The 26,457-nt window shown below is 43.3% G+C and overlaps 1 protein-coding gene across 6 annotated transcripts in view; it reads left to right on the top strand.

Annotated features, from left to right (window-relative positions):
- PTPN12 (protein tyrosine phosphatase non-receptor type 12) overlaps positions 1-26,457 on the top strand; it is a 425,418-nt gene that overhangs the window by 381,853 nt on the left and 17,108 nt on the right. For 4 of the 6 annotated variants that reach the window (XM_085654006.1, XM_085654009.1, XM_085654007.1 and 1 more), the window contains 3 exons: positions 59-136; positions 18,053-18,144; positions 19,246-19,276. In XM_085654006.1, coding sequence (XP_085510132.1) covers positions 59-136; positions 18,053-18,144; positions 19,246-19,276 — 201 coding nt within the window. The remainder of the gene's footprint in view (positions 1-58; positions 137-18,052; positions 18,145-19,245; positions 19,277-26,457) is intronic. The other 2 variants (XM_085654008.1, XM_085654012.1) reach the window with 1 other exon arrangement.

The following is a 26,457-nucleotide window of genomic DNA, read 5'->3' as shown; positions in this document are numbered from 1 at the left end:
TGTAGAATGTCCTCCATTTCATTTCCATCTGCCTAAACCTCGTGTGCATTCGATTTAGATTTTGGTGCAAGTGGGGAGTCACCACCACCTCTGCCAGAAAGGACACCTGAATCATTTGTATTAGCAAGTGAACAGAGTGAGTCTTGCATTTTGCTTTTTAACATTTGATTGTTTGTATCCCATTCCTTTGGTAGTTTTAATGGCATAACTGTCAAAGCTGCGGATTTGGGTGGGTGGAGGGTTGTAAACGGTAGGTCTTAGGCACAATTTATTTTATAGTCTTGATAATTTGAGTGTTAAGACAAGTTCTAGAAACTGAACATATGTAGTTATTCAGTTATACACACACCTTGTATTTGAACAACTGAAAAGAAGAGGAAGCTCCATGGAAAAGAACCTGATACACTAGCATGATTATCCTTCTAGAATAGGTAGACTCCAACGGTCAGTTGTCTAGAGATCTGTTTTCTGTAGTTTTCTCACTCTCTTAATCGAGGACAGAGATTTCAGCTTCACCCTAGTGAATGGTTTATTTTGGTTTCTGAAATGAGGGGGAACTTGTGGTAAAATAATTTGATTGACATAGAGGATAATCATATGACAATGAAGGAGGGGATAGAGCTTGTGATAGAGGTTGAGTAGAATGATGCCAGATCCAAAGAAGAGGAAATGGACAGATGAGCCATCTGAATGTTTAAGCTTTGGAGTTCTTAGAAGCACCAGGTTTGTTTTTCAGTTGGTACATCAGAGAAAATACAGGTGAAGCTAAATGCCCCTTATCCATTGTTGAAACGGTATGATAGACCTGCAGATGGTAGTAAAGAAGGTTTTTGGTTGTCCACTTCTCAAAGACTGTTGTCTCAAACTTTGGGTCGTGTAGGTTCTATATTATGTATATATTCCTAGATGCGCCTGCCCTAGTTTTAAGGTGCATTTACTTCCTTTAGTGTCTTTTGTAGTCATGTAGCCTGAGCAGGATGTGATATGGCAATACGTCGATTTAATCAGAATAAACAAGCCTGATACTTAACCCTTAGGGCAATAACTCTCTTCCAGTTGCATGTCAGAGTATACATGGGCATCCCATAACATTTGGCAATGCGTGTGCAAGTGACAAAATGATGGAGCCGTCTCAGAGGACAGCAGACTATATGCTTCACTACTTACTTTCACCAAGGCACTTAATGTCCTATCTATGCAAAGTATCCTTGCATGGAAATCTTAATGTAATACCATCTTCTTTTAAGTTCTCCGTTGTCAGGGGTGTGGTCTGACAGCATGGCCGACAGAACATGACCGCCTGAGCTCTTGCTCAGCCAAGTGATGCATTTATTGATGACATAGCTGCAGCAGATACCAGCCGAGCTGATCCTGGCCCCAGTTCCAGGAAAAACATGGCGAATCCGGGACACTCCCTGACTGCGACCTAGCTGGGCCTGTAGTCTACCAATGTACTCAGCGGAGAGTGTCTACTCTGGGGTAAGGAGGGGGGGTCCAACCCAATCCGGGCTCAGCCCGGACTTGGACCGGCTAAAGAAGACTGATCCGGAGGTAACTGGTCACCCTCGGTTGTGGTGGCGCAGACCAAAAATCCTGTGATGCGGCTGGAGATTGAGCTGCCCTCGATGCCGGGCACCTGCTGCGGATTGAACGTGGGGGGCTGCTGTGGTACCTGGAACCAGGGGCTGGGGAGGGACTGCAGTTGAGTACCCGTGACTGGCTTGGAGGAGGAGCAGGAGGGGCTGGCTCTGTGGGGCGCTCCCCCCTTGCTTGCGGCTTTAGAGACTGGGGGCTGCATATCTGCAAGGGGGCTGGCGCATACTTGGAGCTGCTCTGGAAGTGATGCCTTCCTGGGACCGGTGAGTGTGTATGCCTCTAAAACTCTGCTGAGACGCCTCACGGTCCCTGGGTTGATAAGTGGAACTGCGTGCTCATGGAAGAGGACATGGGGACTTTGTCGACTGACCACTGGGGATTCGAGAGACTGCTTCAGATTCCTTGAGGGTGGATCTTCAGGCAGCTATCCAGAGATCACGCATGGCACTGGAACGTCAAATAAAAGCAGTGTCGATAGATGTAAATCTTCTCACACTGATCTACGAAAAGTCTCCAACAAGGTTACCAATGCTGAAACTAATATCGAAACCCTGCAGGGGGAGCTAGCAACCTTGAAGCGTCAGATGTCTGGAATGACTGCCAAGGTTGTGGAGCTGGGCAGGAGAGCGGAGGACACTGCGGGTCGCTCCTGTCGCAGCATCATTCGGTGTGGAATTTTCTCGAGAAAGCGGAGGGCTTGTCCTCTGAATGTTTCTTGGAAGACTGGATTAGATCATCTCTGAAGCCATGGGGCCTTACTGACATCTTTGTAATTGAGCTGGCCCACAGGTCCTCCCCCGACGCCCCCTGGGCTGTCATTGCTAAGGCACTCAATTATCGAGATAGACTGCATTTTGAGAGCGGCTCGGGAACAGGAAGTCCCTCCGTTCGAGAACTGTATCCTAGCTATCTTTCCGGATAACACAAAACTGGTTCGGGAACAGCGCAAGTCCTTCATGGCCACCTAACAGTACCTGAGAGCAATGGGCTTGAGAGATATGGTATTGTATCCAGCTAAGTTGAAAGTTCTGCACAATGCTAAAGCCCGTTTTTTGACAGAACGGAAGATGTTTGGGAATGACTTGAGGTTAGGGATGCTGCGGGTGGTGGTCCCAGTTGACGACGGAAATGGGGAACTCGCCCTTGTGCCGCCCCTACAACGAGCCGCGCTGGTACTGGTAATCTGAACTTGTTTCTCTTGGGCTATGATAATCTACGTATTGGGGAGGATGGAGCAATGCATTTGACACTTCCGGCATCCTCTGAGTGGGGTGGAATGTCATTTGCGCAGTCATAATCAGTGGATTCTGCATCGAGGGCCCGGACCCTATGTCTAAGATGATTCCGGACACTGCTATTACAGGGGTGGGAGCGTGAGGGTTGAGTGGGTCAGAGTAGGCAAAATCACGAGGTGTTTTACTGATTGAACAGTTGGAGGTGTATTTGGATGGGAAATGGCGACTCATGAAAATGTTTAGTTCATCTGTTTTTCTCCGCTGAGTCTTGATTTATATGTTGTGGCTGCATGGTACACTTGTGGTTGGGGTATGCTGAATTTTGGTTGGTCTTTTATGCTGCACAAGGGTGTCATTTAAATAGTGGGATGTAAATAAGGGTACCTGGCTGGGGACATGTCTGGTTCTTTGCTTCTGTTAGTAGGTCCCTGTTGGACCAACTAGGGTGTTGTCCATCCTGATACGACTGTGGGTGGGCTACTGTAGTCATATGTTAGGACTATGGATATCCAGGGGAGGGTGGGGAATGGGAGATTTAGCAAGCTTTATGAGTATGGTGTTCTGGTTGAGGGAGTTGTAGCCATCTTAACATGTGGGCATTTCAGCAAATGGGACATCAAAACTTAAAACAAAATTACTAGCTATAAACTGCTTTCCTGGAATGTAAAGGGCCTTGACAATTGTAAGAAATGCTTGAGTGCTATCACTTCTCAAACATCATAGCATGTCTCCAAGAGACCCACTTAACTATGATCGAAGCTAAAAAGCTGGGAATTTGGATTGCCACGCCCCAAACAGGGAACTAAACCTAGGATGACAGCCAGGTTGGTCGAAGTTGTCTCAACTGGAGTTCAGAGATATCTGGAGGGACACTCGCCTGGGGTGCCGGTTATATACCTGTCACTCAGCCACACATGGTACATTTAGAATGTTGGATCGAATATTGGTGATGCAACAGACAGCTGCAAGGATACAGGAGGTAGTACATCTGACACGATATGTATGTGATCATGCACCAGTTGCATGCTGATTCCAATGAAGAGGAAGCCCCCGATTCCCCTACTCATGGAGATTTCTTTCTGAGATACTGCAGGACCAGGTGATAGGAAACTATAGCGGAGTCCCTTACAAACTATATAGACATAAACTGGACGACCGCCCAGAGCCGCGCAACAGAATGAAAGGCACTGAGAACTGTGCCAAGGGGTAGATGTGTGGGTCTCTCCTGTGGAGTGTGACGCACAATACAGACAGAACTCCTTAATAAGGAGGAAACCTTGGCAGCTTTAAAGAGGCAGTTGTGTGGGGAGCAGCGTGGACTGGAAACAAACTGAGCTATTGCGGCAGGTGACAGAAACTAGGGAAACAGTTGGAACACCGTGATCTGAACCACGTGTGTTCAGACTACACAAGCTCTACCACGCTTGCATTAACCCTGCATATTCATGGTTAAGGCAGTGCATGGTCTAGCTGCTGGAGGACTGAAGCAGGAAGACGCTGCAGTGAGGTAAGCGGGGCTGGTATTTTTTAGGGCTGGGAGGGGTTGGGATATGTTTTAGGGCAGTGGGAGGGGTTAGGGCAGTTTAACCTCTTCTATGCCCATGACGAGATAGTCTCGTCATGGAGCACGGTTGCGCTGTGCCCATGACGAGGCTATCTAGTCATGGACCCCGCCCGCTAATGTAACGCCCGGCACAGGAGGGGGAAAGGGCGGGGCACTGAAGGGGTTAAGGGACAGCACGGGGGTGGGGGGGGGGGGGTAGTGTAGGGTTTTAGGCCTTAGGGCAGTGGGAGGGGAATGGGTAGTTGGTGAAGTTTTTAGTGTTTGGGTCAGGGTAGGTTTTAGGGCAGTGGAAGGGATTGGGTTATTTTAAGGGACAACGCGGGGGCAGGGGTGGTCGTGGCGGGAGGCAGGATAGTGGCAACCTTAGCCACACATACCCCTTTACCACTCATGCCTATACCACGAAATTTCGTGTAAAGGCATGTGTGGTAAAGGAATGCGTGGTTACGGCTCATTCGTGGTTGGGCTGCGTGGTAGAGGCACACGTGGTAAAACCATTTGTGCTTCTATCATACAGCCATTGGGACAGGCTAAAGCATTACACATTGAAATCATATTGAGAACTGCTTCATCGATCAGGAAGACTCTTGGCCTGGATCCTTTGACGTGGGTTGCCCTGTACCCCGATACTCCACCCCACAAATCCCAGAGGGGATGTGGCACAAACCTAGAGTGACGTATTGGAGGTATTTCGAGCACACTTGGAGCAGATGTACACTAGCCCAGGTGACCCGGACTGTGAACGGCTCACAGAATGTTTTACAGAGATACAGATCCAACAGTCTGTTTAGGTGGCAGAGCAGGAACTGGACTCAGTACTCACATTAGAGGAGATTCAGCTGCCATAAAGTTTCTCTCAATGGGGAAGATAACGAAAAATGATGGCTTCACAGATGAATTTTATCAGACCTATAGTACAGTGGTGGCTATTCAAGGTCTATCCAGAAGCCCTAGGTAAGAGTACTCCCGACATCATTGCGCGAAGGTACCATCGCAAAGATCTTGAAACCTGGTGCTGTGGCATCTGACCCATTGTCCTATAGTTCGGAGCAATATAGACATGAAGATCCTGTGTAAAGTTCTTGCTTTGCGATTGGGACCGGCGATTGTCAGGTTGGTCCACCCGGACCAGTGTGTGTTCATACCCGGACGGCACACTACCATGAATATTAGGCGGTTAATGCATGTTATGCATTAAGTGGAGGATAGTGAGTGACAATTAGCCATGGTATCTATTGATATTGCAAATGTGTTTAGTACCGTGAACTGGCAGTCCTAGAGGCAACAGGGTTTGGACCTTGATTTGGAAACTGGGTGAGTTTGCTCTAGCGGAACCCATGGCCTGTATCAGGTTGGGTAGTCTGTTCCACCCCTCTGTAGGTCAGGAGGGGAACAAGACGGGATGCCTATAGCCACCCCTGTTTGTGATGGCGCTAGAGCCTCTGATCCAGAGGCTCCGAAAAGAAATGGAGAGGTGATGAATCCGGGTGGGAGGGTTGGACCATTTAATCTCGCTCTATGTGAATGACACACTTTTATACCAGGTGGCTCAGAGGAAATCGCCATTACGTCTGGAGCATTTTGATGCCTTTGAGACATTTCAGGATTGTGTATTAACACAAATAAGTCTCTGATATTTCCTCTGGATTGCCCGGTGGCTCAGGACCCCACCACATTACCAGATTTGTCCTTGCATTGGGAAACTGAGCAATTCTGATACTTAGGAATAATGGTGGCCCACGCGGTTAAGAAGTGGAAACAGTATAATATTGATCATGTGACAGAGGGCCTGACTAAGTCGGTACAATATTGGAACATGCTCCCCATGTCCCTTATGGGACGAGTGGCAGTGGCGAAGATGGTGTTCTTGCCACACTGCCTATATACTCTACAGCACTCATTAAACACGTTACTAAGAACAGTCTTTAAGCGTTTACACTTCTTATTAATAACTTTAATGTGGCTGGGAGGTAGGAGCAAAGTTACCCGGGAGACCCTGCAACTACCTTTTGGAGGATGGAGGAATTGGCACTGCCCAATATGGAAATGTACAAATCTAGCATCACAGGTGCAGCATGCAGCACACTGGTTGTCAGATTGGAACACCTGGGAAAAGGATTTACTTGCAGATGACTCAAGGAAAGGAACGCTGCTGTAGTTGCACCACGGGGGTGGGAGATGTGATGCCGCAGTTTATTAAGTTTGAGGCGGCACAGGAGACTTTTGGTGTGGGTCTGGCCAGGTTTTATCGTGTTCAACTATTGTGGACATAGAGCACTACTTAGGGCCTATGCACCCGGAAGTCCCGACATCCTCTGAACTGTTTAGGATGCTAATGGAATTTGGCAGAGGTAGACACTTAGTTTCCCACTTGTATAGAGCCATGCTGCGGCTTTGGGAAGAACTGAACACCACTAGGGGAAGCACAGTGAAAAGATTTTTGTGTATTAGTCAAGTAGGGAACATGCAATGCGTGCTTGAAAATACTATATTTTAATTACATACACCGCAGATATCACCCTGGTGTTCCTGCATAGAATATATGCCAAAACAGACAGATTCCATCGGTATCAGGGCAGACTAGCAACCTTTCTTCACCTAGCCTGTAAAATTCAGAAAACTGTAAGTAAAATATACATTCGATTGAAACAATCTATTTTACTAGAACTTTAATATAGAATAATACAATAAAACAATAGAAACCATGTTTATCCAGATACTTACAAACCAGAAAATATGGTAGGCTAACCTTTTAAGATGCTCATCCAGAGTGCATACCATTTCCAAGAAGTGTTTCCTTGACTTCCGCATAAGTAGAGACTAAATTATGTGTTCTATACTCAAATTCCTGTGGGTTAACTCCATTTCCCTTCTATTCAGGAATTGGTTTAGTCAGGATAATTGTTAAAACAGTGATTTTGTGATGACCATCATTTCCTACTTGTACAGGATTACCCTTTTTCTTTTCAAATGTGTACCTAATCTGATTGACAACTCATAACCAGCTTTTTGTGGACTCTCAAAGATTGTATGCTTCATTTTCAGCACTAGCATTTTGTTGTGAAGGTAATGTGATTTATCTTGCTGACGCTTTGATGCTCCATTCTAACTTTTAGTAACGTTTTTACTGCCCTTGAATACTCACACCACAGCTCTTCTGCGTGACCGATGCCTGAAATGCTCTATTTTGTGCTTAACAAGAGAAAGGAGCCTGAACCTTACTTTATTTGTAGACGTTATTAAATTCACGCCATGGCCATGTTTGAACTGGTATTTTATTTATACCTTTTTATTTAGAAAAATGTCGTTTTTTGTTATTTATTCAAGCATGAAAAAGACAAGAGTCTAATCATATCCAAGTTCTAAACATTCATAAAACAATCAATACAAAACATTGTGAGTACACATTCACGGTGCAACATTAATACACGAAAAAATTACAAAAAGAATCCAATGCATTAATACTCCAACACCAATTTGAGTGGTGCACTAGAATACTGATTCTAGACTTTCTGCGCGTGTCTAAATCAGGTATCAAAAGTAACAAAGGGAACACTTCAATGTCTATAGCAGGGGTAATTTCCTCAGTTTACAGACTGGAATTCAATTCGTCATTCCTCTGTGCTTTCATCGTATGCCAACGCGTTTCGAATCCTAGGCAATAAGTTCAAGGGTTCTCATCAGGGCTCTTGAGTTTAAGGGTGATGGTATTTTCTAAAATGGATGTACAAAACTACAAATTATAGATGATTTATAAAGCTCCCTGTTATTCTCATCTATTTCACATTGTCTCTTTGCGTAGTTTATTGTACCTGAAAGGTGATGTTCTTTTCATCTAGTTATTGCATCCAGTGTGTTTGTATTATAATTACATATTTTGTAAAGAGGCAGGCTTAGCCTATTATTGCTGCATTTATAAATATAGACTTGGGCGTACCTGAATGCAGAGTATTCCTATAAACGGACGCTGGTGTTGTCGCGTCGTATATCTGTGTGTTCGGTCCGTTATAGTCAGCTAAACGATGTGAAAAACGGGTTTCAATAGCTTATCTCTTGAGGCATAATAAAGTTATCAATGCTGTTTGTGTTTTACATAGCGTACCTTAGCGAGAAGCACTCGCATCTACGGCCTCATTTCTTCTGAACATGTCGCCCAGGATCGATTAAATCGCGGTTCTGAAAAATAATTTCAGAGCGCGATTATTTGTTGCCCTGTAATTCTTATACTGCATACTTGGCATTAATCTCTTGCTCGGCTTACCTAATTATAGGTATAGCTTGTTTGAAATCATCATCCGTTGGTGTCTTCACCAGCAAGCAAGAGGCATTTCCTAATAGGGTCTCCTAAGTAATGCTCCTTATTCGGGTGCTTGGGAAATGTAGTTTCGAACAGTTGAGGCCATGATTATGTAACAACCCAGTGTGGTTCTTTTATTAGCCCGTGTGGTGCATTATGGGTGATGTCGTTTTTACGCTTTTGACAACTCAAGCCTGTCATAGCACTATTAAATTTAAAATAAGATATGCCTCTTTTTGGAGCAAGGCACTATCGATATCCATCGGCCGTTTTGGTGAATTTAAAACTGCTAGGACTGTCCATCTAAATTGATTTTCACTATGGGACTTTTCAATGAAGTGTTCCACCATTGGGGTGGTAACCACCTTCTTTTTAATCCTAGACCTGTGTTGCGTGATTCGTGTGTTTACCTGCTGGTTGGTCTCTCCTATATATATTTTCATACAGGGACATACTATTGCATAAACCGCATTTTTTGTTTTGCAGTAAGTAAAATCTGTGTGTTTCCATTTGATGTTATTATGGATAAATTCTGTGCCTTCGATAGTGGTGCTGCAAGCCACGCAATTACCACATTTTCGGTGGCCTTCTATTGGTTTTAGTTTCCACTGTGTCAATTCACTTTTTGGTTGTCTCGGGTTGTGACGCCATACTCGAGCCAATATCTAAATATGTGGACTTCTTCCTAAAGCCTTTCCTCACAGAAGTTACTTCATATTTGCGAGATACCACAGACTTCATTATGAAAATTGAAGGGACTCCATTCGATGAACAGACACAGTTGATAGTGTCATTTGACGTCACATCGCTCTACACCCAGATACCTCAAGATGAGATGAGGCGCTGCAAGCGATCGCACTGTACCTTGAAAGCAGACGGCGGCCCCATAGGGTCCCAACACTATTCATCCTCCAACTAGCAGAGGTGGCTCTAAAGAAAAACAACTTCAGGTTTGAAGAACAATTTTATATTCAAGTGAAGGGGACCGCTATGGGTTGTCCCTTTGCTCCAGAAATGGCGGTCCACTTTATGGCCCAATATTAAGAGAAATTCATTGAAAATAACCCCTTCAGAGGAAAATCCTACAATGGCTGTGATACATCGACAACATCTGGTGCCTGTGGCAGGGGAGCCAGATGGAGCTGCTGTCGTTTCACGAATGGCTGAATTCGCGACATGAAGATATGTTTTTTGTACAATCCAGTAAATCTAAGATGACCTTTCTAGACGTTGAGATTACTCCCTTTGAGAACCAATTGATAACATCTCTCTACAGAAAAAAGACAGATAAAACCACCATCCTGCACCACAAGAGTGCCCACCCGAGATGCCTTGAAGAGAATCTTCCATATGGGCAGCTGCTAAGAATCAGAAGAAATTGGACCGAGAGTTCTGATTTTGAAGAACATGCTGCCATCTTTTGCAACGAAATGGCCAAAAGAGGTTATCCAAAAAAGTTGCTAAAACATTCTACCAAAAGAGCATGATACACACCTAGAGAGAGCCTTCTCCAAGTGAAACAGAAAATAACATTGAAGAGACTAGTATGTGTGTCAACATACAGCCCTGATACAAACAAGTTCATGGAGATTATATAGAAAAATTGGCATCTACTTGAGAACCTTGAATGTCCTTTCCAAAACTATGAAGAAAAATCAGAGAATCGGACAACTAGTGCGAGCTGACATTGTTTTACCCAAACCAAAAAGTGATTTATTGATACAGTGGAAACTAAAACCAATAGAAGGCCACCGAAAATGTGGTAATTGCGTGGCTTGCAGCACCACTATCGAAGGCACAGAATTTATCCATAATAACATCAAATGGAAAAACACAGATTTTACTAACTGCATAACAAAAAATGTGGTTTGTGCAATAGTATGTCCCTGTATGAAAATATATATAGTAAAGACCAACCAGCAGGTAAACACACGAATTACGCAACACAGGTCTAGGATTAAAAAGAAGGTGGTTACCGCCCCAATGGTGGAACACTTCATTGAAAAGTCCCGTAGTGAAAATCAATTTGGAGGGACAGTCCTAGCAGTTTTAAATTCACCAAAACGGCCGATGGATATCGATAGTGCTTAGCTCCAAAAGGAGGCATCTCAAATGTAATAGTGCTATGACAGGCTTGAACAGTATGACTGAGTTGTCAAAAGCTTAAAAACTACATCACCCATAATGCACCACACGGGCTACTAAAATTACCACACAGGGTTGTTACATAATCATGGCCTCAACTGTTAGAAACTACATTTCCCAAGCACCCGAATGAGGAGCATTACTTGGGAGACTCAATTAGGAAATGCCTCTTGTTTGCTTGTGAAGACACCAACGGATGACTATTTCAAACAAGCTATACCTATAATGAGGTGAGCCGAGCAAGAGATTAATGCCAAGTATGCAGTATAAGAATTACGGGGCAACAAATAATCGCGCTCTGAAATAATTTTTCAGAACCGTGATTTAATCGATCCTGGGCGATACGTTCAGAAGAAAGGAGGCCGTAGATGCGAGTGCTTCTCACTAAGGTACGCTATGTAAAACAGAAACCGCATTGATAACTTTATTATGCCTCAAGAGACAAGCTATTGAAACCTGTTTTTCATATCGTTTAGCTGACTATAACAGACCGAACACATAGAGATATACGAAGCAACAACACGAGCGTCCGTTTATAGGAATTCTCTGCATTCAGGTACGCCTAAGTCTATATTTATAAATGGAGTTATAATAGGCTAAACCTGCCTCTTTCCGAAATATGTAATTAATACAAACACATTCCTTACAGAATCCGATACAAGTATATTTGCCGCGCACACAGTGAAGGGCAAAAATAGGATCCATACTGACTAAACAAAAGGTAGGAAATAGTCTAAATAGCCGATAACCGCATATCGCATTAATCTAGGACATGACCTTTGACGGTTGTTCTTGATTTTAAACAGAAACCTAATCAATCTGGCGTCCGTATCTCCTCTGGATGCAATTACTAGATGAAAAGAACATCACCTTTCAGGTACAATAAACTACGCAAAGAGACAATGTGAAATAGATGAAAATAACAGGGAGCTTTATAAATTATCTATAATTTGTTGTTTGTACATCCATTTTAGAAAATACCATCACCCTTAAACTCAAGAGCCCTGATGAGAACCCTTGGACTTATTGCCAAGGAGTCGAAACGCGTTGCTATACGATAAAAGCACAGAGGAATGACTAATTGAATTCCAGTCTATAAACTGAGGAAATTACCCCTGCTATAAACATTGAAGTGTTCCCTGTGTTACTCTTGATACCTGATTTAGACACACACAAAGTCTAGGATCAGTATTCTAGTGCACCACTCAAATTGGTGTTGGAGTATTAATGCATTGGAATTTTTTTGTAGTTTTCTTTTTGTAATTTTTTCCTGTATTAATGTTGCACCGTGAATGTGTACTCACAATGTTTTGTATTGATTGTCTTATGAATGTTTAGAACTTGGATATGATTGGACTCTTGTCTTTTTCATGCTTGAATAAATATCAAAAAATTGAATTTTTTTTAAATAAAAAGATATCAATAAAATATCGGATCAAACAAAAAAGCAATGCGTTTGGTCATGATGTGAATTTAATAATGTCTACAAATAAAGTAAGGTTCAGGCTCTTTTCTCTTGTTGAACACAGTTTTACGGCCCTGCCTGTGCCTTGCCCCCTGGGCCCCCCTCTTTTGTGCTTAGGCATGTTCCTTCCCCTCTTGGCCTACCCTGTACTCCAGTGTCTCTCTTTCAACTGTACTGACTGATACCCCTTGCTCATCTGTTCTGTGCTTCCATAACAATGCCTCTATCCTTCTTCATTTTCCTCCTCTCTTGTGGCCCTCATCCTATTTGCAGTCATTGAGTCGAAGTGTGATATGAGGGATGGGGAAATTGTGAGCACAAACCGTTTTCTTTTTACAGAATGCAATACTATAGACATTGCCACGGGAAGTTTTTCTAGTTCACTACCTTGTGTATGTCATTCAGACTAGCATAATTTGGGGATTTGTTGTTGTCCTTCCCCAAAACCATTGGCCCTTACTGTGTTTTCTCTGTCTCCTCCTCTGCCTGTTCCTTTATGCCAAGAGATGACTGACTAGCTGTAACAGAATGAAGGCGAAATGCGCAGATTGTTAATTGTATTAACCCTTTACATTTATTTGAGGGTAAAACTTCATTAAACCAACATCAGAAGTGGCACTTCCATCAGGCTAAAGACTTCTGTACCGATGTAGATATAAAACAAAATCTGCTATTTGAATCTAGGTTGGCATACAGAGCAGGCTCAACTCAAATTTCACCTCATTCCTGTTACCCATTCACTCCTGTTAACATTTGAAAACCATACAAATCATTTTCTCCTTGTCACTTTGTCCCGAATAAAATCTTTATTAAGGTTTAGATCCCTTAGCCAACTATTAAATGTCCCATTAATCGGTATATGTTGTAGAAACGTTGGTAGTCCAGGGGAAAGCAGAGCATGTTTTCAGTGATCGGCTCATTCTGTTCTCGATACCACTTTCTCCTCATAGTGCATATTTGCTTTTTTTTAAGTGGAGGCTCCCAGGCAATTGTATGTACAAAATGCAGATAGACACAATCTACATCCTGATATGTGGTATGTGCCCTTTTAGGTCAAGCGCAGCGCGCATGCGCTGCTCTGAGAGATGACCTTTAGAAATCAGTCTGCACTTTTCCTCACACTCATGCTTGTTGTGGCATCTACCTTGCGGGAGCGTGCAGCGGCGCGCGTAGGGGCTATCTGTTTTCTAATCAGCTTTCACTTTTGTGCTCATGCTTTTTCGAGCAGCGGCTCGCGCAGGGGCCATCAGTTTTTTTCTAATTAGCTTTAGCTTCACACGTCCGTGCCGATACAGTCTCTGTGTCCCCAGCCCCCTCCCATCAGAGCCCGCGGTGCTGCAGACCACCAGGGGTGACTCCTAGCAGATGCCCCCATAAAGGCATTCAGGGCATGAAGGCTGCGAGCAGCAAAGGACGCGGGTGACGGGCAGGGGTTTCACCCTCTTGTGAAGTCTTATCTGAGACATGGCCTGCCGCCTGCCCGAGCCCCTCCCCCGACGAAACAGGCTGTTGCCACACTCAGTCCAAAGAAGTTATCCCCACACAAGCTGACCAGAAAGACACCAGCCGCCTTCTAAAACTCCGGAAAAGTGCTGCGACTAACTTGGGCAGATGCACGCGCTGACGCCACAACCAGTCAGCAATTCATAACACCTTGTAGCGTCCCAGGATTGGCTCAGATGTAGATTTGAGGCTCCAATTCTTGATCATCTTACACATAAGCAGTACCTCCCGCTCTGACTGGCAGAGTATATTCTTCCGTGAGATTGGCTGGCCACCTGGACAAATGACACCCAATAAAAGATCAACAACGGAGAGAACCTGTGCTGTGGTTTTCGGATGGTCCGCGTAAGTAGCGGGCAGCTGGTCACCATATACCCATCGGTGGTAAAGTATATTGTGTTATATTGTGAGAGGTAGAATGGTGTCACCAGCAACAAATGGAAATAGGCAACCGAATAAGGTACTGATTGGATTCCTGCCGGTAGCTAGGTCTAACTTTGTCGTCGGGGCATTCAGTTGGCGAAACAGGGACTCCACCAGGCTGCAGGAAGAATTGAAGATAGTGATTATTTGCACAGATTGCTGGACTAGTTGTATGGGGAACAGGGAAAATCACTGTCAGTCTGAGGAAGGGTGTTTTTTAGGGGTGTGTGATTGAACTGGAGCGTTCATCAGCTCTCTGCGCTTGGCAAGTAACGAAGAAGCACACAACGTTTTCTTGTACACTTATGTATATGGTGCCCTCCGCGTTTTCCCTTACACCAACTCGCTTACTACAGGAGCTGATATGAACACGTTACCTACCAGTAATCTTTACCATCCTCAGTGCTACTAGTTGTCACCAAAATCAATACTTTTGAGCTATACCCTCCTCCGGTTTACAAGCATTGGCATAGCCAATAGGTCTCACCTTTGGGACCTTATGAATGTTTAACCATGCAACAGTTGATGTTGTTGCACCAAGGATATTGTGCTGCATAACTAAATACTTCTAAGGTCCCAAAAGTGAGACCTATTGGCTATGCCAATGCTTGTTTACTCTTGGTACATATTTCAGGAAACTTGCCAGCTTGCTTTCAATATCATTTATTAGCCAAAATAAAAAATACTACAGTGAGCCTACATAAGGCCAGTATTTGTTTTTAAAAAATTGAGCAATTTATATTCACTTTTGCTTTTTCTACCTTGTGAACATCAGCGGAAGTAAAGCTATAGATTTTGAGTACTACTATCAGTTTTGCGAGCATTCACCCTCCGGGTTTCTTTTTTCTTAATATAATATTATTTTGTGCGTTTATTCTCAAAATTCTTTTTTTCATTTACTGATCTAAGTAGTGGCCACCATTTTGGATTGGAAAGAAAAAAGCAAATGGCTACTGCATCATTCCGTCATCATACATGTGCGGATGTATGATGGAACCATGCATGCCTTTACCATGCGTCCTTAACCACGCAATGCCTTTACCACGCATTGCCTTTGCCATGCTTACTTTTTACAATACAATGTGAGTAGGTCAGGTAAGTGAAACCCCCTTTGTATGTGTACATATTCACCTTATTGCCCCTAAAACTCAACCACCCCATGACCCTAAATATACTGTTAAAACCCAATGTGCCTTCTCACCCCTAAACCCTAAAAGCATCTGTACCACCACATGCCCTTACCCACCTCTAAACCTTAAAAACACCCTTACCACGCAATACCCCTACCCACGCTAAACATACCCTGATCTACCCTAAATATACCCTTACCACCCAATATCCTTACCCACCCATAAACCCTAAAAATACTCTTACCACCCAATACCTTTCCCCACGCCTAAATCTTAAAAACACCCTTGCCACCAAATGCCCTTATGATCCCAATACCCTTACCCCCATAATCCTAAATATACCATTACCAACCAATACTCCTATCCACCCTAAAAATACCCTTACCACCCAATACCCCTAAACCCTAAAAAAACACCCTTACCACCCAGTACTCTCCCCACCCCTAAACCCACCCTTCCCACTCAATATACATACTTACTGTTTTCGTGGTAAATGTATTGCATGGTAATGACCATGTTGTAAAGGATGTTTCCTTACATGTGCGTCCAATTGGGGAAAAAAAGCATTTTTTTTTTTTACTGAGGATGTGCGGCATCAATAAAATTAATTACAAAAAGGAGCAATGATGCAACTAGTTGCATTATCATGCTTTTTTTAAATTATTTCTACTGAGGCTGCGTGGCCTCGGTTGAAAAAAAAATTAAAATGCTTCTTTACCTCGGTGCTGTAGAGCATCACGAAAGGCATTAGCAAAGTCAGTAGGTTCCAGAGAGTGACCTACTGCCTCTGCCAATGCTTTGAGTCTTTTGGCTAAGCTGTCGATATCAGAGCTTAGCCACCTTCAATAACGTTTTCAGTAGTATATAAATCCATTACAATGTCAACATCTATAAAATAGCTAACTTTTTAAATTTAAAAATTTGCTGAATAGCAGGTATTTCCAGTATGATCATGACAAATTCCTTAATGTAAAAAAAAACAAATCTCAATTCAGCTAGGCTGTGAAGTGTAATATCTGTTATTAAAGTACTGTTAAGCACAAAACATACAATACATGCGTAGCCCAGGCAAGACCCATCTGCAGAAGTATTCAACAATATAGGTAAGCAACTAAGGATTGAATGTAATCTCTCCACACACCACATGGATTTCCATTTAGGTTTAAATTGTGGCATTCATAGAACTCTGTAGGGAAAATTATAATACTTATTAATGTGCTACTCCTATTGGGAGGGCATAATTAGCTAGATTGTCATTGCTGCGTTACTAAGGTTTTAGCAACAAGAGCCACCAGGACATCTTAAATTCATCCTGGCATTGCGTTCCAGTCTCTTCACTTAAGGATTAAGTTAACTCTTCATTTAACCGTTCTCCCATTTCAAAGTGTCACATTTACAAACAGCAGGCCTTGTGTTCCCAGTTGACCGTAGACACTGTGCCATATTTATAACTGAAAAAGTATTTTTTATGGAGAAATGTAAGTGAAGAAAAATATTTCTATGAAACATTGTCTTAATGTTTTTCTCCACTTTCAAGTAAGCCCATTATGTCTTAATGTTTTATGAAGCATTTTCTCACTTTAAATTCCTCCAGTTTGAACAAATGGCTGTATTATTCTGTTATAAATATGGCACCCTTTCTACAGGCCATTGGGAGAAAGATGCCTGCTGATGGTAAATGTGACAATTGGAATAAATTGAAATGATGAGTTCTAAGGAATCCCTATGAATATAAAGTGAATTCTTCAGTTTGATTTTTCTCAGATTTCAAAGTGTCCCCTTTACACACAGCAAACATCTTGCTATCAGTGACAGGCAGACATGGTGCCATATGTATAACTGAAAAATCCATTATTTTAAGTGGGAGAAATGTAAAGTGCATACAATTTTTCCATATTATGAAAATTTTTGTGAAATTCTTCTGCTCTTTAAATTTCTCCGATTGAAAACCAATGGTTTGTGTTATACATGTAACATTGCCACATTTGGCGAAAGGTATGTCCTGTACCGCAAGTACATATGTCATAGGCTCTGTCACCCAACCACATACATCCTGTTCATACACACACACACACACACGTTCATACATCCCCAAAGAGCATGCTCTCACTGACAGACATGGCAGCTCTGTCATAGTGCACCTAGTTAAAGAATTTTGTTCAAACTAGTATCTGGTTCTATGGACATTAAGCTTAGTTAAAGAAGCTGGGTGTGGGGGTGTGTGGTAACAATGCATTAGTTACTTAACTATGAGAAGCTCACAATTTTCACTGATCAGAAGTAGCTCTCAATACTGAATACGTTGGAGACGCCTGGTCTAGAGCAAATAGTCAATGATTGGAGAGGTAGCTATGTTCTGGGTGTAGGAGCATTTGGCTACTGTGTCAGGATGCTGTGTTCTTTAAAGAGTTGTTTCTTATATTCTGCCCATATTTGGAGCTGGGTTGGTCCCAATGGATAAGGGGTTGTTGTTCCAGAGGATCTTTTGCCTTGGTTTTTTTAACACTTATTTCCCCTCTTTGTACGTAAACCTACAGTGGCTTCAAGCGGCAGAACTATTTTTAGAGTTAAGGAAATGGTTTCTCTGGTGTGTGTGTAGCGGATTACTACAAAGTATGCATGTGCTGTTTTGCTGGAGATTGCAGTAGCTCCCCACATAAACATGTTACATTGACTGTGAATGTTGTTTTTTAGACCCATCTTCACTTCAAGCCGTTGTACCTGTATCGACTGCAGAATGGTCAACATGTCCAGATCTGTCTACTCAAGAACATTTGCAATCGAAAGTAAGTATGAGTAACTGGATCTCAATCCAGCAAAGTCACGTGTATAGCGAAATAATCCCCCAGCCTTGGTCGGTAAATTTGAGTTGTCAGGCAATCATTGTTCCATGTTACTCTATTTTAACTCTCTGCCCAGAAAAGAGTACATTTAGCTGCTATTATTCTATATATTACTTGTGTTATAACAGCATATATTTATTCTATTGTGTGTTTGACAATCCTTTCGTTTGTGCTTATACATGCTGTTGTTGAAAATCACCTCATGTAATCTATTTCACATTTTTACGTGTGAACGTCAAGTGCTGGATTTGACAGATGCTTTTTAGAGGTTTATATACCAAGAAGTTTGAAAAGTCTATTTCATGGCAGGCATTTCCAGTAGAATCTCTAAAATTTGTTTGCTTTTGCATATTCATATGAATCTCTCAGTTCCATCATCTCCTGTACTTCACGTGTTAAGTTATGTTGAATCTGCACAATACTGCTAAATAAAAATACGTTGAATGTGTGCTTTATTTGTGGAATACAAATCCTGATGGTTAGGGCAGTTCCTGTCCATAGTGTGAAATAGGTTTATTTTTCAACTAATGAAAACCATACTCCTGCATCTTTATTGGATCTATTTGTGCATGTACCTACCCTTATACGACTGCTACGTGGCTCTTCTTTTAAGAGTTATTTTGGGGTATGGATTGGCCCACACCAGATCTCCACCCTAACTTAGAATAGCTAGCCAAACTCAAAGGAGAGCTACATTTCCAGAGGGTCCACCTAGATAACAATTTTAGTAGCTAAGTGAGCTTAAGGCTCCCATAATAAAATACATGAGTAAATCATGGTTAAGGATACTGGCATGAAACTCAGTCCAGTGTACTTGGAGGACCCATCACTGGGAAAATTCCAAGTCCAATGAGGCACCAGGAGTTATTGAGCTTGAACTGCGCAAGGCCAGGCAGTATCATAAGCCTCAAGAGGTTTGTCCCAGCAGTAAAGCCATATCGCTTCAGTAAGCCTGTGAAAGCACACAGTCTGTATACATTCCTATTGAGATTATACATCTTCATCAGAGAATGCTTCTGTTAATGCAACACATTTGTTTTACAGAACTTGAAAACTACAGCAAATGAAAAACATGGTAAGTTGTACTTTTGCATTAATGAGCTGTCTAATCACATTACATTTTGTAGATGTCAGTAATGAAAACCTATTTTCTCCATGAGCCATAGATTATTTTTATTTGATTACATTTTGTTTTTCTTGTGTACTTGCATTATCCAACCATAGCCTCACAATGGCATAGAGAGACATAATTAAAAGTGTGAGCAAATAATCATATCATATAAGCTCTGGTAGATGGACAAAAAAAACGTTGGATTGAAGATGCAGATAACAGATCAAGGAACATTGCTGGCTACAGGGAAGTGTGCTTCACTAGGAATAGCAATTATGACCTAGCTGTGCATTGCTTAAAAATAATTCATAGAACTCTATAAATATGTATTCCCAGATCAAGCCATCCTGCATAAAAGTCCAAATCTGTGAAGCAGTCAATGGCTTAAACGCTTATTAGAATTGTTCGGAAAATGACTAAGCTTATTCATGTAACTTTTGACAAGCACCACATTTTTCACTAACAGCATCCAGAAGCTCACGCAGACTAGTCTCCTTACATCTCAACTACAAACCACTTTTAGAGCACTAAATTATAAAAAAAAAAGTGGGTTTTTTTTCATTGGAAAGAGTGACATGGCAGGTTTGGCTGCATGGGGATGATTTCATTAAGTAATTGCTGACGAGCAACTGAGGCAAGGGGTGAGCAACCGAGTTGCTGGGCAGTTGAGGAGCATTTTGTTAGAGGCATATCAGCTGTAGATCATATGCTTTAGCATAGATCACCATCTGGTGTTGGGCCCAGATGTTTGCACTTTGTTTTTCTTCGAAGAAGTCTTTGTAGTCACAAGGTAGGTGACTCCTCCTTTCGGTGTTAGTGCGCATGGGCATCGACTCCATCCCCAGATTGTTTTTTCCCGCCATGGGGTTCGGATGTGTATTGCTGCGCTCCGGTTTGGTATAGTGTTCTAACCCCTTCGACGCGCAATCCTCTACCCTCGACGGTATTTTCTTTCGATTGCGGTTTCCCATTCGACGCGTATCGTGTACACTGTAAAAACCTTCGATCGAGAAATTAGAGGCGGGCCGTCCGGCCTACCCGTGCCGACCACACCAGCAGTCGATGGAACGGATATGTTCTGGGTGTTGTGCTAAGTTTCCACGCACCGACTTGCACGAGGTCTGCAACCTGTGCTTATCACAAAGAAAAATCCTGCGAAGCTTGTCAATCATTCCGATTGAAGACCACCATCTGTGATTGTCTGGCTCGACGCCACAATATGCAATGCTGCAGCAGCTCAGTACCGGACAACATCGTCCTGCCGCAGAAGCCGAAGAAGAAGAACTGGTCTCCGTCTCCGAAGCCAAATCCGACATGGAGAAAGACCTGAACGTCACCCCAGGTCAACGTACCATGAGTACAGATACCCATGTACCCACTCAACCAAAAGATAATGCTCCGGTATCGCCCTCGGGCTCCGGTCGACAGATGCCCCGCCCTCCAACCCAGCTATGAAACAGAAACCCAATCCTTCCAGCTCTGACTCCAGCCGGCTCCAGTCTGGTGCCGAACCAACACCTTCGGCACCGAAACATAAGGAGAAACATGTGCCACTTACCACGCCGTCTGCACCGAAAACATCTTCGACGCCGAAAACCTTGGAGCCGAAACCCTCCAAAACTAAAGACTCTGAACCAAAATCATCCAGGTCTACAGCCTTGGAGCCGAAACGCTCCTCACCGAAAAGCTCAGAGCCGACAACTGCAGCTCCGAAAAGTTCGACGCCGAAACATACCACTCTGAAGACTCCACAGCCTAAACCGGCTACAACTAAGCATTCGGATTCCAAACACTCAGCACCCAAAGACACTGAGCCTAAATCCTCGATGCCGAAATCTACTCCTTGAGGGACAGATACTCCTTCTAAACAACTCTCATTCTGAAGACACGCCTCTGGATCCAAAACGAAAAAGACTTAGTATTGATCCGAAAACTGGACTCCTTCTGGCTACTCTTCCTAAAAAAATTAAGTTAGACCTCCCACAAGATGACACTATGCCTCTGAAGAAAAAGAGATATATGGGCACTAACCCTTCTCCCCCTTATATACCTCCATGTCCTCCTCTTATTCCCAACATTACACCATCAAATTCACCACCTCTAATGTCACCTGACTTGCAGGATGACGATTTTGGGGATGACTACCATCATATCCCTCAAGATCCAGACATACCACATGACACTGATCCCTGGGATGATTATGATAAGTCTCCAGATCAACCTAATGACCCTGACCTGTATCCCTCCAGACCTTCGCCACCTGATGACAACATTGGCTTTACACAACTTATCAACAGAGCTGCCCAATATCATGGGGTGGAACTACATACAGACCCTCTAGAAGAGGATTTGCTTCTAGAAACATTCACACACACACAGAGGTCTACTAACACTTTACCCATGCTGAAGGGCATGTTCAAGCATACCGATGACGTATTCAAAGACCCAGTTAGAGCCAGGATACTGCCACCTAGGGTGGATAAAAATACAAGCCTGCTCCTACAGACCCTGTATACATAAAAGGTCAATTACCATTAGACTCTCTAGTTGTGTTAAACGCCCGCAAGAGAGCTAACTCTCAAACTTCTGGCAACGCCCCTCCTCCTGATAAGGAGTCGAAACTTATTGATGCCTCTGGCAAGAGAGTAGCATCACAAGCCGCCAATTATTGGCGTATTGCCAATGCTCAGGCTCTGTTGGCACGCTACGACAGGGCACACTGATGAATTGGCAAAACTCATGCAACATTTACCAGAGGATAATAAAAGAAAGCTAACAACCTCATTCAAGAAGGGAAGCTCATCACCAACTCTTCCATAAAATGCGCCCTAGATGCAGGGGACACAGCTTCTTGTGCTATTAACACTAGCAAACTGTTGCGGAGACACGCTTGGCTTCGCATCTTTGGATTCAAGCAAGAGGTACAATCCTACATACTTAATCAGCCCTTTGATAAAGACCATATTTTCGGGCTATCAGAGACTTCATTAGGAAAAAATTAAGAAAGACACCGAAACTGCTAAATCCATTGGAGCCCTACAATTACCTTATAGCAGGGGTTCCTTTTGGGGCTTCTTTTACAGGGGTGGCTCAAAAACACTATTGTCAGAAAATCCCTCCTCCTCTTACAAAGAACAACCGATAACTCCTCCAGAGGATATTTTCGAGGAGGTTACAGAGGAAATAATAACAAGGGAAGAGGCAGAGGTAACTCCACCCGCACTTCCCCTGCCAATAAACAGTGACTTCCCTCCATTACTCCTGATCATTCCACTCCTGTCGGGGGACGTCTCTCACAGTTCCTACCTGTCTGGGATTCAATCACCTCAGACAAGTGGGTAATACAAATTATCCAACATGGTTATTGCCTGGAACTTACCAGTACTCCACCAACAATCCTTCCGAGACAGCGTGCAATTTCACCAGAACATCTCACCCTGTTAAAACAAGAACTCTCTGTTAGACAAACATGCAATAGAACCGGTCCCAATATGCCATCAAGGGACGGGAGTGTACACCCTATACCTTTAGAGTTAAAAAAAAATATATAAAAAAAAGACTGCTCCCTCATGCCCATATTGGACCTGAGACAACTAAACCTGTACATTCAATCGGACCACTTCTACATGATCACCCTTTAGCAGGTGCTCCCATTACTTCAGCAGGCGACTTTCTTTCCACATTAGATTTAAAGGATGCCTACTTCCATATTCCCATTCACCCAGCTCACAGGAAATATCTCCGATTCGTGGTGGACGGACAACATTATCAATTTAAAGTCCTCCCATTTGGGGTAACTAGAGCACCAAGAGTTTTCACCAAGTGCATTGCAGTAGTCGCAGCTCATTTAAGAAGTCAACCTATTCACATCTTCCCTTACTTAGACGACTGGCTAATAAAAGCCAAGTCGCAACACAGCTGCATACACCACACTCGCAAGACAGTTCAGCTGCTTCACGACTTGGGATTCACTGTCAACCTCACCAAGTCTCATCTTCAACCCTCCAATACGCAAGCGTACCTAGGAGCCACAATAGACACCTGCAAACCTCTAGTGTAACCCAACCCAGTCAGAATATGCAACATGCAAACCCTAATATTACAGTTTCAACCATAGCACTCACTACCAGCACGAGTGTTCATGCAGTTAATCGGAATGATTGCATCTTGCATTCTAATTGCTCCTTACGCAAGACTCCAAATGCGTCCCCTACAAGAATGCTTAGCACGTCAGTGGAACCAGGCTCAAGGTCAGTTAACCGATCTGATGTGGGTGGACGGCCGCACTCATCGCTCTCTGCAGTGGTGGAATACACAACACCTTTCCAAAGGGCAGCCATTCATCGACCCGGTTCCACAGCAGACACATCCCTCACTGGTTGGGGAGCTCATCTTCGAAAACATACTATTCAGGGTATGTGAACTCTACAACAAAGACGACTCCACTTAAACCATCTGGAGCTGCTAGCAATTTTTATAACACTGAAAGCTTTTCAGATACATCTAGTAGGCAAAGCTGTCCTAGTTTGTACAGACATTACTGCAATGTACTACATACAAAAACAGGGATGGACACCCACTCTACAGCTTTCACACCTTGCTTAAAGCATATGTAGATGGGCCATACCTCAAATATATATATCCTTACAGAACATCTCCCAGGAGTAAACCATCAAATTGCAGATTTGCTTTGTCGTCAAAGACAACAGATCCACTAATGGGAACTACACCCTCAAGTTCTTCTCCCATTTTTCCAAATGTGGGGCTACCCAGAGATAGATCTGTTCGTCACACACCTCAATGCAAAATGCCCAAACTTTGTGTCCAAGTATCCACACCCATTGTCCAAAGGCAATGCGCTATGGATCAATTGGGCGGGAATATTTGCTTACGCTTTTCCACCTCTCCCGCTAATTCCATTAGTGGTTCGGGAGCTCAAACAACATTCCCTCACAATGATCCTAGTTACTCCCACATGGGCTTGATAACCATGGTTCACAACACTGTTGGAACTATCAGTAGTTACTCATCAAAAACTACACCTCTCCCCCAAGCTTCGCACTCGGAACCATGGAGAGATAATGCATCCAGATCCCAGTAAAATCAACCTTGCGATCTGGCACCTGAAATCATAGTTTGGCTCCCTTAATCTCCCGCCAGACTGAATGAACGTCATCAGAGGCTAGACGCCCTATCACAAGAGCATGATACGCCGCAAAATGGAAACGATTTGTAATTTATTGTAGTAATAATCAAATTAATCTGCTTGATGCTTCAATTCAAAACATCATTTGCTATCTGTTACACCTACAACGGGCTAACTTAGCATATACATCAATAAGACTGCATCTTGCTGCAATAGCGGCTTACTTCAAAACGGACAACACTTGTCCTTGTTCCGTGTACCCACTATTAAGGCCTTTATGGAAGGACTCCAAAGAATCATTCCTCCTGGACTTTCACCTTCTCCCGTGTGGAATATTAATATAGTCCTTACAAAACTCATGGGCCCGCCATTTGATCCTTTGCACAAATGCGAACTACAGTTTCTGACTTGGAAGGTAGCCTTCCTTATAGCCATCACAGCTCTTAGAGTTGGTGAGCTCCAGGCAATAACCATACAAGAACCATTTTTGCAAACTCACCACAATAAAGTGATTCTTAGGACTAACGCAAAAATTTTACCCAAAGTCGTTTCTGCCTTTCATCTCAATCAGGCTGTTTAGTTACCCGTGTTTTTTCCTCAACCAAACTCAGTAGCAGAACGTGCTCTTCACACATTAGATGTGAAAACAGCGATACTTTATTACATTGAAAGAACCAAATCTTTTAGAAAAACGAAACAACTTTGTTGCTTTTTCCCCACCACATGAAGGCAATCCCATTTCAAAAGCAGGTATTGCACGATGGATAGTTAAGTGCATCTGAATATGCTACCTCAAAGCGAAACGCACCGGAATAATTCCCCCTAAAAGGCACTCTACACGCAAGCTAGGGGCTTCTATGGCATTCTTAGGGAACATACCCTTAGATGCCATCTGCAAGGCTGCAACATGGTCTACACCACCACATTCACAAGGTACTATTGTGTAGATGTTTTAGCAAAACAACAGGCTAGTATGGGCCAGGCAGTTTTAAGAACACTATTTCAAACCACTGCAACAGATACAGGTTAGCCACCACTGGGGAAGATAACTGCTGCATAGTCTATCCTAAAGCATATGATCTACAGCTCATATACCTCGAACGGAAAATGCTACTTACCCAGTATGCATCTGTTCTTAGCATAAAGAAATAATCTTAAACATGGCTGCTCGCCCCATCAGCGCGAGGGGCAGTCGTCGCCACGGCTCCATTTCTTCTTGGCAGGCTCGCATCATCGTCCTGAGATTTTGCTCAAAGCCAATCTTCCTCTCCACTGTCATGAATATTCCAAAGGATTTAAATCCAAGGGCTGTATGCGCCTGACGACAGTGGAGTGAGGACACCTCTATCCTGTTTTGCTGAATATAAAGCCCCTATTTGTCACAGTCTTAACCGGAGTATCTCCCATATTGCTGGAACAATTGGAAGGTCAAAGGATGGTTCTGTACTGTAAAGAAATACATAGCCAGTGTAAAGTGCAATCTTCCTTTCAACTGCAGTCTCGCCCGTGATCCTGCAGCCATGGATCCCAGGATGGTCACAGACTGCACAGGCTAGTGATTCTATGGTGAGGGCGAACAGGAGAGGGGACTCAGTGCAACCCTGCCTCTTGCCTCTTCAATGGGGAATTCGGAGGACAGCACTCAGTTTACCCTGACTGTGGGCCTGATAAAATAATTATTTCCTATAGCGGGGACAAACCCAAACTTAACCAGTGTGTGTTCAAGAAAGTGCCAGTGCACTGAATCAACTGTGTTTTCTGCGTCGAGTGCTAGAAAGATGTAGAGTTCTGGCCGATCTCTTAAATCGTTCAGCCAATTATGTGTGCATCTGAGGTTTATCGTGTTGCCCTACCAGGCATTAACTTGACTCTTCCCTATGGATCCATGGGCATGATGACATGGAGTCTGGTGGCCAATATAGTGGTCAAGAGTTTCACCTCTGTGTTGAGCAATGAAATCTGGCAGCATTAATCGCAACACTGTTTTGGCTTACCGCCC

Source organism: Triturus cristatus, chromosome 4_1 (assembly GCF_964204655.1).
Source record: "Triturus cristatus chromosome 4_1, aTriCri1.1, whole genome shotgun sequence".
NCBI classification, from domain to species: Eukaryota; Metazoa; Chordata; class Amphibia; order Caudata; family Salamandridae; genus Triturus; species Triturus cristatus.
This window is presented reverse-complemented; position numbering and strand designations above follow the sequence as displayed.